The 14,965-nt window shown below is 37.8% G+C and overlaps 1 protein-coding gene across 3 annotated transcripts in view; it reads right to left on the bottom strand.

Moving 5' to 3' along the window:
• Positions 1–14,965, bottom strand: part of LOC122575198 (neuronal acetylcholine receptor subunit alpha-7-like) — a 162,938-nt gene that overhangs the window by 13,172 nt on the left and 134,801 nt on the right. For all 3 annotated transcript variants that reach the window (XM_043743829.1, XM_043743830.1, XM_043743831.1), the window contains exons 5-7: positions 5,118–5,298; positions 2,657–2,732; positions 925–1,119 (exon numbers count right to left, since the gene is read on the bottom strand). In XM_043743829.1, the coding sequence (XP_043599764.1) occupies positions 925–1,119; positions 2,657–2,732; positions 5,118–5,298 (452 nt within the window). The remainder of the gene's footprint in view (positions 1–924; positions 1,120–2,656; positions 2,733–5,117; positions 5,299–14,965) is intronic.

The following is a 14,965-nucleotide window of genomic DNA, read 5'->3' as shown; positions in this document are numbered from 1 at the left end:
GAAGTATTAGACGCTTAATAAATTGACTAATGAATTTGTTTGGCTCTTTTTGTCATATCCACCTTTTAAGTCTTTAATTTCTTGGATAAATATTTGAATTTTTGTAGATAGATAATAAAAAGACGAAAGGCAGAATCGAGCAATAAAGTATGCTCAAGACGAATTTTATTTTAAACTTTACCAATTATAGTATGAAGTTAAGGAGCGAGCTTAATGTTTCAACTATATATAATCCCTATCGTATAACTAATTTACGTTAGGGTCAAGTAACTGGAAACTAGAATTTTGCTTGTTAATTGGTATCTACAAACTGAATTTTCAACTTTCTAAGACGTTACTTACTTTTACGGGGAACGTTGAAACGTAGATATGTTTATCATTTTTAAAAGGATCGTTCCGCGTATATGAAACGCGAAACTACAGAAGGTGATCAATAAATTCCAGTATTTCACTGGCATATGAATGTCTGCGATCGACATCGACGCGACGGTAATTTCCCATACAATTCAATACGTTACGAGAACTCGACTGAATCTAATCACGTGAGCTGTTATAGTGTGCTTCGAAGCCTGCAAGGAATTGCAATTATGCTAGCTAGCGATTTGAACTTGCCGAGAGAGAGAGTAATCACCGGAATCTCGAGTAGAACTCATAACGAAATAATGCAATGATTTCGTGAACGCGTTGGCGTGCTCGCACACCAATCCTGAATAATTGATCAGAGTTTTACTAACCATGTTTGGCGATATAATTATAATGCTTTAACGTCGGGCCATGCCAATCGACGTTCAATGTAGAATGATCAGAAAAGATATAAAAATTCTTGAACCATTTACCAGCTTCCTACTGTAATCTTAACGATATCACAGACAACGATAGATACCGTGTAATCTTCTGGCACGCAGAAGCGGTAATCTAACTTGCCTAGAGAAAGTTTCTCGCCGGAATCGGGAGGCAAGGTGAATCCCAGAACGGCCATGCTGGCGATCAGGACACACGGCACGATGAGGTTGAAGAAATAGTAAAGAGTCCGCCTTCTGATGATAACCACGAACGTTATATCTATATACGGTTCTGGGCAGCAATTGTAATAAATTTCGTTCCTTTTACCAGGTACTCCTGTAACAAGAAAAGAAAGAATACAATCGTAGATTATCTCTGTTACAATCGGAACAGGTTTACGCATATGCACGCTTATTTATAGAAAATAAAAAAATAATCTATGATCATACAGTGTTGAGTACAATACAATACAACTCGATGTTCAACGCGACATAACTGTCACTTTTAAATGTACTCAATAACTGTTCTGTGAATGGATGTTTCGTAGAATGTACAAAATATTCTTTAATTGTAAGGCTCTGTGTTACTCATTTATAAAAAAGAAAAAAAAACGTAACTTTAAAAATATTAAGTTTTCTTCAATTCTCGCTGAAGTTTTTATTTTCTAGAAACTGTACAACTCGCCAGACAACCAGGGCAATGCAACGATGATAATGCAACGGGCGTAAAAGTGGCAAGTGTTCAGAGACGACGGATTCACCTAGGAAGGAAAAAGCTCGTGGAAATAAAAGGCTACTAGGTTCGATAGCGATGACTCAACTATTTTACACGACGTACACTATGCACTTGAACTATCTCGAGCAACATAGCGGAAGAGGGACCGCGACTTCATTTTCAAGTGTTTCTTCCGTTATAGTCACATTTTGCACCGGCTGAAATCACTTAAGATACATTTCTGCCTGCTTCATAAGCTCTCTATGCATGTCGCGTGTGTACCGGCACTTTGCGCGTATACGTCCCAGAAATAAAACCTACGTGGCCGCAAAACGTAATACTTTTATTTTATAATTTGCATCTTGTAAACACGTGATTTCTCTCTAGATACAAGCAATGCTGAAATTGTTAGGAGAATCATAAACATCTTACATTCTATTTTTTACTTTTCCGTTCATATGAAATACATATTTCTTTTAATTTTGATAGTTGGGCGTTTTTAATAATGATATTGTGTTGTAATTTTTCTTTGTACCTTTATACTCTGCCTCTGTCTCGTTGCTTCTTACATGTTTATTCTCATTCTTTTTCTTTTTTTTTGTACATATGCACCTTCTGCTCCTTTCAACTTTTTTTCTTCATTTTTTTCGTGTCCCTTGTGTTAATCTGTCATATCAAAGAGTTTATCACGTAAATAAATAAATATATAAATAAATAAATAATACTGTATATCAATAATACAAACGCGATTATTAATGTGTTAAATGCATCGAAAATTTTGTAAAGAATCCGAGAAGTATTTCAAGAGTAACTTGGAGAAAGTGTGCACCATCTTTGATCGAGATTCATTCAAGTTAGTTATGATTGAAATAATTAGATTTCAGCGAGAACACGGACTTTGGAATTAATTTTCACCCTGGAACTCTGGAAGACGTTACAGCCACATGTAACTCTGATGAAAATCTGGATTAGATAAAGCTCCCCGGTAGTAAGATGCAGCTGGTCTAGACCTATGAAAACGATTGATCACGGGCTCCTTTGTGTCCTAGAACTTGCCGAGGATTTTAGAATTGCTAATCGTCCAAGAACTGCTTTCACGGTGAGCAAACTGCTCGCCCGTGCGAGGAAATGAACCCCGATAAGGATTGTAAAAACTCACCTAACAGATCCCACTCGCCGTTAGTGATGAAACTGCTGATGTCACCTCCGCTCTCGTCTTGCAGTTGCAGGTCCAACTGTTGAAAATTTATTGCCATCGATTAGAGAAAAGTTATTATGACTGCAGTGCGCAACAGTTTTCATCGTGCAAAATACAATTTAAGAGGATAGGATGAAAACAAAATCGATTTTCTCGATTTTCTGCTCTGTTAACTCGCATTAATTATTAACATTCAATATTTAACCATCTCGGAAATTTTTCCTGTGATTAGCCCTCTTTAAACTTATGCAACCTACAACTTATCTTTTATGTTCGAAGGTAATTTCATTGTTATGCATCTAATGGATATACTTGTATATTCGATGTCAGGCATAGCAAAAGGGAAAGTTGCATAAAACGAGATCGATGAAATCGAATATAATCTAGGAAAGCGTTATACATATATTTCACTTTCCTTCCTATCCCTCCTACCTTTGCTACTTTGTTCTGCTTATTGTCCTACTTAATGAACCTTCGAGCATTCTCGAATTCCATCGTACCATGTAATTCACAGTTTCAATTTTAATTATTCAGAATGATTGCAGGCGACAAATAAAGATAGGTCGGACGTTTTCAACGTATCATACAACTACAAGAATTGCAAACATTTTATCCCTTATTGCGTTCCGTATTTCAACAATTGGCGAGTTTCTAAAAAGTTTACAAATTTCTATATACCCTACTCATTTTATGTTGAAGTAATTACTTTAAGAAAAACTCTACACCTGGAGACCGCTGTTACAAAGAGAATAGAATTTAGTGAAAAAAATTCAAAATAAGGGGAAGTCCATATTATTGTACCCTTGAATATAAATTTTATTTTAGATTATAAGGTATAGAAACAAAAGAGCTATAAGTAGATTTCTATTGCTGTTTCTTGTAATCTTCAGCTAGAGCTACACACCAAGGTTAACTTTTTGGTAATCTCCTTTGATATAAATATATTAACGCGCTCCCTATCATACACGTTCTTCTATTGTATTGTAACACTGAAAAAGTGAGGATCTGGATCAGCATATACTGTACCTGTACTTATATCTATACTTATTTCAATATATTTTTCTATTACGAATTCATCCACTCATTCTTCAATCAGTCAACCTCAACATTTTGGAAAAAAATACTATTCCGCGTGTTGATAATCCGGCTGGATTCACGAAAATCTATAAACTCAGAGACACTGTGTTTACTTTATACAAAGGTAGTATTAGTATATATAGTATATTAGTATATATAGTTTGGAGAATCTTCGAAGTTAGACAAAAGCTGTGAAAAAACAAATATTTATATATTATATTTATATTTCGAGATACGCAGTAACATATTTTAAGAAACACGTCAAAATTGTCAATTTTGTCGTGCAATTTTACGTTTCCCTTTTTCTAGCGATTTAAACAGAAGCACCACGTTGAAGAAATTTTGGAGCAGTCTAACCAGACATTGTATTAACCAATTGAAACAGCTAGTGAGAAACTGCATTACTGAGAGTTCTCCGCACGCTATGCTGTCGCATTTATTGTTACCCGAAATGCACCTTTCAAAATTCACGAATTTTCAGGAATCCCCTTGAAATAATGTTTTCCGGTAGCATCGCTGCATTTACATCAGATTGTGCTAAAAAGACGACACTGCACGGACACTTTAACGACATTAACGGTTTATAGGATTAAATGGAGTTTCGTCCAAAAAGTACATTTCGATTCTTTAAATCCTATTCATCTCATATTGTACATAGTCCTGCCACAAATTCTGTTTGCAATAAGAATAACTTTACAGGACGTGTAAATTGAAACGAAAACGATATTACGGACAAGTTTTTGCGGTAAGCTTTTTGCTCTAAAGTATTCTAGAAATAATAATCGAGGATATCGAAATTGGGACATTCTGGTTGTCAGACTTCTGAAGCGATAAATTTAGGTACATAAAATCGTTTCCAATCAACAGTTGAACCTCGTCGACGGATGCAAAATCTTACTAGAATATTTAATATTTGCCAGCAAAAGTACACAGCATTGAGAAATTTAATTTTTCTTATCTTTCTTATTTTTTGAGCCTCGTTATGGGAACAGAACCTGTTGTATATTTCCAAACTATTATTTTCCAACGTTTTCAACTAATAAGGCAATATTCAGTTGCAACTACCTTCTCCTAAAGTAATATTCCCTGATATTTTTTCTTAAAAACACATGCATAGAAAACACTAGATAACAACAACAACAAAAAAAAGAGAATTTCCTAACATTTTATATACCACGTGTCGCGTCGAATCGTAAAATATCGTTGTGTACTTAGAGAAATTTCTTTTCCCTCTTAAGAAATTTGGCATGTCCGAGCTAAGTAGCTCGATTGTAAAAACGCAAGCGGAAGATTAAAAAGAAACGGATACGTGCTGACCCATTTCCCATGGTGCGGTATCCCCTACCTGAAAACCGTCGTACGTCCAGGAGCCGAATTTCATCTCGCAGCGCTGATCATCAAAGGGGAACCACGTAATGTCTATCTTGCAAGTGCTTTTGAATATGCCGGGCGGTACGTATAAGCAGGTCCCATTGTTCTTCACGACGACGTTCGTCGGATAAGTGCCGTCGAAGCCTTCGTCCGCGCTGTAACCAACAATCGTTATCGTTAAACGGGTTCCGATTAATGTTTCGAACAATGTTTAGCCCTCCCATTAAAATCTTGAAGCAGAAAAGTTTTACACAAAACAATTTGTTAGCACCGATTACTTAAAACCTGTAATATGGAAATTTTGCTGATAATATTAATCAAATCGCGTAAAAAGATCATGGTGAAAAGTAAAAGATGAATATTTTAAACACGAATGAAGTTATAGATTTTAATGTAGTATACAGAGACAATCAAAGTTTTCGACTTAGCGTGGTAGTCTGTTGAATTTATCGCAGTTGAAAGTTCCGTGTGTTAATTGTGATTGAAATTATTGAGGTTATTGGATAAATGTCGTGATTAATGATTCGCACGATATTAAAATTTGCACGTAGATTCGTAGACAGCTATTTATTTATATACTTCAACATCTTTTCACTAGTGAAATGAAAAACATAGGAAGAAAGGCCATTTTAACTCTTTTATTTCTAGCGATCCTTTGCTCTCGGGGCAGGTGTTCCCTAAAATTAAAATATTGAATTACGCCGGATCTAGTTACCAATTCTGTTTCATTGTGCGATCGATTCATTCTATTTGTTGCAGGCTAAAGAGCCCTGAATTCGTTACTTTGTTACTGACGTTAGAATCGCAATGACTAATGCTTGTTATGATGTTCAAAACTGATATTTAATTACGACATTTGAAGGGCAAGCATTTCTCCGAGCACTTGTATAAAATCAAACATCAAAATTTTAATAAAGTTCAGGCAGCTACGTCAAATAATAAATTTAATTTAAGATCTCTTGTATTTAACAGATATTATTCGTACGAAGTCAAATGAAACTTTTATAAAATGCAGGTAAATGTAGGAAATAATAATTTCAGAGTCCTTCCTGCAATTCTATTTATCAAGATTTATTTTCATATATTACTACCGAATTTTTATTGCGCGTATATTTCATTGTTGAACAAGAATCGAGAGTAATTTAATTATCAGAATAGCAACGTATCTGAAGAATCTTAATGAAACGGGTTGCACATTGAAATATTTAAAGCGAATTGACTTACTCAATCGCTGTCTATCACGTGTTATAAATTAATGAATCTCCCAGCTTACTTGTTCTTCCATCTACAGTCAAAAATGTAACAGTACGAGAGTGTCTGCCTTGAAACGCTATATATACATTGTAATTAGCAGACAGGCGTGTGATTTATTCGTCGTTTCTGCACGTAGTTATTGAACGCAATAAATTTATTACCCATTTAGAAAGCACGGTCATCGAGTGAAGACCGATACCCTTTCCTGGGAAAAAGTACGGGATGTTGCATGCAATTAAAAACTTAGTAAAGGTAGGACGTCGCGTGGTATCGGAAAAATGTTATTCGTCAATTAAATTAATTAATCTTGAACGCTTGAATACGAAAGAATTCACATATAAATAATAATTTTGAAATCATAAAGAATCACAGAGAAATATATTATTGTTCTACTCTACGAGCAAAAAAGATACTTCAAACTTCGACAAATAACGTGAAATTTCAAATTTCTGAACGCAATAAATTCTGCTAGACTATCTATATTATATACTATTTTTAACTCTTTTTGACCTACATATTTTGATACAATGTCAAGTTATTAAGCAGTAAATTATTATCGTTAGATTCGCAGTCATTACGGAATGAGTTAATTACAGAAAATTCTCTGTGTTCTGCTGTATCCCAATTGTAGTAATATTGTGCCAATCTCGTCTAAAATTCTATATGAATTCGTTACTATTTTAAATCGATACTCTACCATTTTCTGGAAACAGTTACATTTGTGCTCGATGTTTCAGCTTCAAGCGACACGCTGGATAGATAGGACCATGAAGCAAGCTATGACGTTGATCTATCGACAAACGGCTTTTTGAAGCTTCCACTAAAGCTTTTTCTTATCTTAATCTCTTCGATTCTTTCTATTTCCTTATTCGTATCGTTCAAAATACTTATAATAACATCCACGTTTGCTCGAAAACTAACTTAAAAAAAAATAATTAATACCCTGTTGTAATTATTATTGGAGAAATTATAGAACACGTGGAGATATAGCTTATTCGTATGAAGCTACAATTTATTAAATAAAGGGAGAGGAATAGAAATACTATTTTTTATTGATCTTTTCAAAAAAAAATAAGTCCATACGTCAGTGTACATAGTACGCAGATGCAACTAAAGTTCTTGTCAGGGTATCGTATGAGTCGAATTTTGCCAAATTCTCCTCGCCACTTTATAACTTAAAACTTCAAACCAAAACAATGATTAGGGAGAACGGTAAGCATTAAACTGAGAATCATCTAACTTGTAGGTTTGATCTCCTTCGCTCTTCCAACTTGCTTCATTTAACCACAATGGCAGCAAATCGGGAATTATTGGAAAGTCAGAGAAAAGATAGATTGCTCATTCGCAATCTTTCTGCATTTTACGCCCAGACCTCCCATTTCCTTCAAATGGTTTTCAACATAGTTGTATCCACAATGCTGAAAGTACATCGACATTTGATTGATCGAAACGTCCATAAAGATGATTGAAATATTTCTGAAAACGTGTTTGCGCTTAAATGAGATCAGATCCATAGAGTAAAAGGAATTCCAATCTTTAAAAGTAAAGATGCTTCTCGTAAATTTTTTTTCTTGATGCAGTTATTTCGCCACTATTGGCCTTCTTTTTACTTCTTTTACTTTACCGATGTCTGTTGTAGTTGGCATCGAAAAGACTAATCACAAATAGAAGATATCTGTTTAAACGAACAAATTTCGACTTCCTAATTCTAAAGTAGTACACATGGCCAAGTTCGTCAGGACTTTTCATTTTTCACGCGACAGTAAACTCCGTCGATGAATAACAGCTCTAAACTTAATCGCCCCGTTCTCATCGCTTAACCCATTCTCCCGTGATCCCGAAAATGGGCAGTTCCTCAACAGTCACGTAACACCCAAAAAAATACGCCAGCATCCCTGCCACTATTTATCCTCGTAATTGCGAGGAATTCGCTCGGAAAATCCGCGCCTCCGCACCAGATGACCCTGTGAGAATCGCTCGAGTATCGTTAATGAACATCGGCAAGCTCTTCGCTGAAGAAGCAACGCGGTGAACCATTCGTTCTCAATTATTGTTTCTATACTCGACTCGAAGCCCTATGTCTAAGGACGCACAGCAAACAGAGAAATATGATTTTGAATGGGATGCATCGGGACGATTCCACGGGGCACGGATATAAGGCGGGTGAATGGTATACATAACATACTCCCGCATCCAGGCGACTAAGGATTGGTTGGAAGCCGGCCAGTTGGCCGCAACCCAATCCGTTATTTCATTCTTTTTGAATCCACCCTCTGTACCACCTCGTACTCACCCTACTGCCTTGCCACACCCACTAACACGACTACCATCCTCTCAATCCCCATCATTCTGCCATTTCACACCACACTGCACTCTCTGTGTGCTTGCACGTTTCTTTGCGTCGCATGCTAAATTCGCATAAGCGGCCGTCCCCTTTGACGACGAAAATTAAATTCCCATCGGGAGCCCTCTGAGCCCCAAACTGAGGATGATAATGTGTATGCAGCCTGACGCGATGATATTTACGCGCGTCGACCGCGCTATGAATTAGTATCGATTTGCGTTTAAACCTAGTTCCTGTTAGATGTAACATTCGTTCCTGCAAACAGAGCGGCTCAAACCAGGTGTAAGTACCAATCCGCTCGGTAGGAGCGATTTTGAATTTTAATATTTCGACCTCTCGAACTGCCAGCCTGGTCGAGTGATGAATTCACTAGTGCGGGATAGATCAGCTTTCAGAATCAATTTGTATTTATTTAGGACAGGATGCGTTCGATGTAACATTAGATACGGCTAATTGTTAATCCTTTTGATCTTGTCAGTGTTTATATGCGTTAAGCAGAATCCATTAAACGGACAGAGAAATGAATCTGAAAGGAAAGAAAAATTAAAAAAATTTTAAAATCTGTACCGACAAGCTTAATCGGCAGGAGCTGAACAACGTAACTCGGGTTATGCTTTGTATTAATTTTGCAGTTATTCAATCGGTCAATTTTCCGGGCAGTTGGTTCGAAAGAATCGCAATTCCTGCCTGTATGGCCCGATTAAAGGTACGGTGCAAGAAATGGTAGAAACCGTTCTCTTCCGATAGTTAATGTTTCGATTATTAGGTCAGTGGCGTAGATCGATAGAACCTTCGTCTTCGTTTTCATTTTTAACCGAACGTCCTCGATAAAATGCCGCAAATGATATTGGCATACATTAGAGAATATTAACAATTTACCGCGATTTCATGCAACCACGACTACGCTCCGATAAAGTTCGACTCGATACATTCCGGTGCTCTGGCTCTTGAAAGAAAAGGCAGAGGAGAAAAAGAGAGGAGAAGATTCATTTCATAAAGTTCGTCACGATTGTTCGTGCCAGCATCGTTTCGACGATCGACAGCTATCGTTCGATGCATATACACGCAAAATGCATGGCTGCATCCCAGGGCCGTCTGTATTTGTACAAGCCAAGTCCGACCAGGTAAATAGTTTTGGTTCATTGGCCTTCAAACCCTTTCCAACAGCACTCGAACGGTCTCGAGTATTCGAGGTACACACAGGAAGTTGGAAAATCGAAAGGCAAGAGAGATCGTGGTCCGGGTTATAGGTACGGATAGAAAAAGGGCCGACGCTGGACGGGGAGTTGCAATTGGGTTCTTTGTGTCGCGGCATTATTCGCGAGTTTTGCGATCGCTAAAAAAGACAGCTGTGCTCGTAAACGGAACAAGATTAAGTGGAAACGAGTGCAGTTACGCGGAACCCACCAGTGAATCGCATTTCGTTCCGTTCATTTTGTCTGAATGAACTTCTCTCGTACAAAATAAGGATGGAACAGAGCCACTTGCGCTTCTTTTCTCGAATTAAATACCAGTTAAAACGATATCGTGCAATGAATAAGCGCTGGCGAGGTAATTCAGAAACAGGATTTTTTAAACTACTATATTATTTTAACACGTTGACTGTCATGGCACCCGTATTCGAGTGTCAGCAAAGTTTCTGGTCAGGCCACGTAACCTATATACGGGTGTCGCTTATTTGACTACTTCCGAAGAATCGTCGTAGGTATTTGAAAAGATATTCCATAATAATAAAACTGTTGAATTGTTAGTAATACGAAAAGTAATACGAAAATGGTTTGTTATAAAAGTAATGCAAAAATGGTTTATTAAAAAATTTATTTAGGATGTAAAACTTTAAAGCATTCTATACATAGCTGAGGTTGGTTGGGACAATTTAGACAATAAGTTGTTGTTTTTTTCAAATTCTTTTGTGCCTCTGTTCGGTCCATTCGACGTCTGCTATTTGTATAACATAGTTTGCATGCGCGTCTAATGCTTCTTCCGGGATCATTTTTCCGAACGTCAATATTATGCTGACTCCGTCGAAGACAAGGATTTTCTGTATTTTCAGACAACCCTAATAATTTTGCAATTAATAATCGTCTAAATATTTTAATATTTATATTCTTCCTTGTTGCAATTTTGTAAACCGTCAAAGCGTTTACAACAAAAATTCCCAGAAGGAGTTGAATGTCAAGTTTTCTGTACCATTTGATTTCTTTTCTAATTGTGGTGGCATAAGAAACCATTTGGTCGGAATAATCTATATCACACTTTCCTTCATTATATTCAACAACAGCGAGTAGTTTTAATGTTGCAGATGTCTGTTGGCTTGAAGAAACAGCACGAATACTACGATTTCTTTTTGTACTTGATACCATGATGGGAGCGTGTTTTATCCCGTTATTATCTTCTTTGGATACCATCTCCTCTTTACTTAGTTTGCAATGAAGAATAGCTTTTGGGTGGAATTGGGATCTTTGGGAAAAATCGATGGGAGTACCGAGCAGAGAACGCTCGGTACTACTGCACGCGTGGCATGACGGAGATTTTTCTGAAAACAGGCGTGGCAGTCAACGTGTTAATCGAAATCGATAACACAAAAGAAAGTTGCAAACACGGTACGTAGATAAAATGAAGAAAAGGGAAAAGTTGAAATTTGGAATTATTCTTAAAATTTTAACGGAGCATCATTCTCAACATTTTTAGGAATCGGAAAATCTATTTTTCGAAATTCGCTCAGGATAAAAGTAAACACGTAAACGATTGTAATAAAACATAGAAGACGAACGATATAAAAAAGGAATCCTTTGTCACATGTTAAAGTGGAAAATTCCTCAAGGGCACGTTTGAGAAACAAAATGTCAAATGCAATACGTTAAACAGTCGACCGAGTTTCGAAACGGTGGAATATTTGTGACGTTTTGAAAATCGCTACGCTGGATTTCCTATTTCTCCCAAAGATCTTCGTCGTTGTAGAACGTCATTATGAATTAAATAGCTGTTTGCACCAAGACACCATTGTCGATCTGAAATTCTCTGGTGCAACTGAATCTGCAGATATAACTCCATTATTGCACGACATTTGGCAAAGCCACTACTACCAGATAATTCTCGAAAATGTTCTCGGATTCGTCGTATCAGCCGAGATTTCCCAGTCGTACCGAATGAAAAATCACTTTGTACCTTTATCCAAACTACTTTTCTCTCGTGTTTCTACCTGCTACGTGCTTTGGTGACGAAAGCCTTTCGATTTTCCTGATATTTCATTACGAGGATTCCGTCGATATTTGCCTTTCTATAGCGAAGATAATAGAATTGTGTCGTTCACGAAGAGCTTCATTCTGAAGAAACTGAAAGTACGACATAAAAGTCGTCTCGATAAATTTACAGCGTGTTTCGTTGCACTTACACGAGTTACCAGATCCGAGAATCGTTCCAAAAGAGATGTATCACAGTTTGAAGGGTACGAAGTTCATGAACAAGCTGTTGCAACTTCCTCGACTAAAATAAGCTGAAAAGAGTGGAGCTTAGAGCGAAAGTGTTATCATGAAAGCTGATAGTAGATGATAAAGTGAGCACGTCCTTTCGAAACCGATATTCTTGTGATTTGCTCGATGTACGAAGTACCAAAATACCAAATTGAATGGCAATCTAAAATATTTGGTACATACATCGTCACTTGGTGGTGTACGGCTTTTGTGGTGAAATACTGTATATCGTTGAATTCTAAAAGTGTAACCACATTTTCCGACTTATCGGTCGACGATTATCATCTAACTGTTAAAAACAACACGTCTCCGATACCCCTAGCTAATATCACGTAGGCAATAAGACACCGAAGCCTCTCTCGAGGACCCGTGTCAGGCATCGGTGTTTACGGCAGTCCGAGCGCCAATAATCTAAACATTCCCAGACATTGAACCGCCGATGATCGGTTGATTTTAGTCAGTCGCCAAGAAAACACCAAGAGGTCCATACCCGTGATTTCTGTTGACTTCGTCACATTAAACACTTAAATAAACGAACGCGACTTTTTTTAAATTATTTAGCTCTCTTCATAAACACAGTTTTCTTTTTAAATCGATCATACTTGAATTACATTCTATAAGAAATTTTCTGGTTTACTGATATATGTAATCCGAAAGCAATTTGGGTGCAATCGTGAATGCATAAATTAAAGAGGGGTGGGGATCGATTAAGCGTTCACGTTCATTCGAAGCAAATACTATAGAGCTCGGTAGATGGGTTATTTAATTTAAGTAGACAGATCGATCATATGTTTTACACGAAAGGTCAAGGTTCGAAATGACGATTTTCCAAGGAAGTAGAAGACCAATGGAAACGCTAACGCGTGTCTTATACACATCGATGAACGACTTTTTGAATGAACAGCCTGGGAAGAGCCTGCCACTGTGAAAATGTATCGAGTCACATGGGAATCACGTTGATTAAATACACGACGTTTCGAGGAGGTAAACCTAATAGTAATGCCTAAAGGAACAAGGACGTGGCAGCGGTCCTGTAATTGTCACCACAAGCTGTATACGATAATTTATGAGTAATACACAACAATATACAACAATATCAACAATATATATATATATAATGTAGCACATTCACAATGCGCGGAATGAATTCCACCTGCTCGATTGTATCTGTGATATCTCTGGCACCGTTCACGCTCAGGAGCTTGAAAACAACTTAATCTTCGTCGAATGGAAAGGGATGAGGGTAGCAAACCGATGGATAGAGGTTGCTAGCATTCGGAATTATACGCTGCCGAATCGCACTTTCCGCCACCAACTACCGATATATTGTCCAACGTCCTGGAAACGATCTCTCAATACCTAATTACTGGAAAGTCATGCAGCCATGCCTAGCCAAACTGATTTAGGCCTCAATAAGCCGTGCCCGCTGCGATCGAAACCTGGCCTCTTTCCTTTGGATCTGGTTGGCCGCATTCCACTGAAAACGGTAATTGAAGTGCTCCTAAACATTGCCGTAACCCCGTGGCTAAGTGCTATTTACAGTTCGGCACGCCTTGTCAGACGTTTGATGACAGCAAATTTATGGAAGCCCGAGGGAATCTCTAGTTTCGAGGATACCCAATGGAACAGAGGAATTTATGACAAGTCTAAGGTTTCCGCGTAAGACATTGCCATAATTGTGGCGAACTACAATGTGCGATGCTCGCTTATATTTCGATGCGTGCAATAAAATCGGCATGTATATATATAATATTTGCATGCAACGTAATTATGTGGTGTGCAATGTAATCTTCAATAAAAGAATTTTTCACTTATAAAAATTTATATATTCTACTGACGGACACGTAATGTTACATTATTAAAAAACGCTCCGCTATAGAAAAAATAGAAAGAAAGGAAACGAAAAAAGCACATGAGACAGTAGCAAGTAAATAAAGGACTGGAACTTTAGTTAGGAAGATGAAAGTCTTGGTTTACCACAGAACACGAGGAACCACCGTGGCAGTTGACGATTAGTAGCCAAAGCAGAACGAAATTTCGGGCCATCTGCAGCAGAAATTTGGATGACCGCATATCGATTAGCGCGGCAATCGAAACGCTATAAAAGTTCAGACATCGAGGTACCAAAGAGTTGATGTTCATTACGTATCCGCAAACAGGACAGTAGGACAGTACGGTTAAAGCAAAAATCGGGGGACGAGGCCCAACATGGACCGAAGAGGGGTCCAGGGGTAGGATTTAATCTGCTTTGGCTTGAATTTCAAAATACGCGATGGCTAATGCATATTGCCTTTGGCTTCGTTCCAAGTTTCCTATGCAGTCGAACTTCCAGCAGTAGTACTTTCCTTCCTCTTCTCGTTTCCCGTCTGATCTCTCGCTCTGTCTTCCTATACCACCAAACGATTCAACCCCACGGTCTCTATCCTCGTCGCAAATGTAAACTCATTTTGTCATACATTAAGCGGGCGTATGCTGCTAACTCTCGACCTTTTCGTACCATCGCGACATTCTCGCTTCTTCCTTCAAACGATATTTATGCCATATTAATCGGATATCTCCTTTATATGCGCCTGCACATGAGTGTCATCCTGGACCGAACCCTGTTTGTGACGGTGGCCTAATATCCAATCGGTGACACCGGTCCGACCGATGTCGGAAATCGGTCGTCCGAAATGAAATTCTACCCATAGATGTTCACTTGGTCACGGTTACTTCCTAGATCGCAAAGTTTGTATCAGTTTCAGACCTAAT

This window comes from Bombus pyrosoma, linkage group LG14, assembly GCF_014825855.1.
Source record: "Bombus pyrosoma isolate SC7728 linkage group LG14, ASM1482585v1, whole genome shotgun sequence".
In the NCBI taxonomy this organism is placed as follows: domain Eukaryota; kingdom Metazoa; phylum Arthropoda; class Insecta; order Hymenoptera; family Apidae; genus Bombus; species Bombus pyrosoma.
This window is presented reverse-complemented; position numbering and strand designations above follow the sequence as displayed.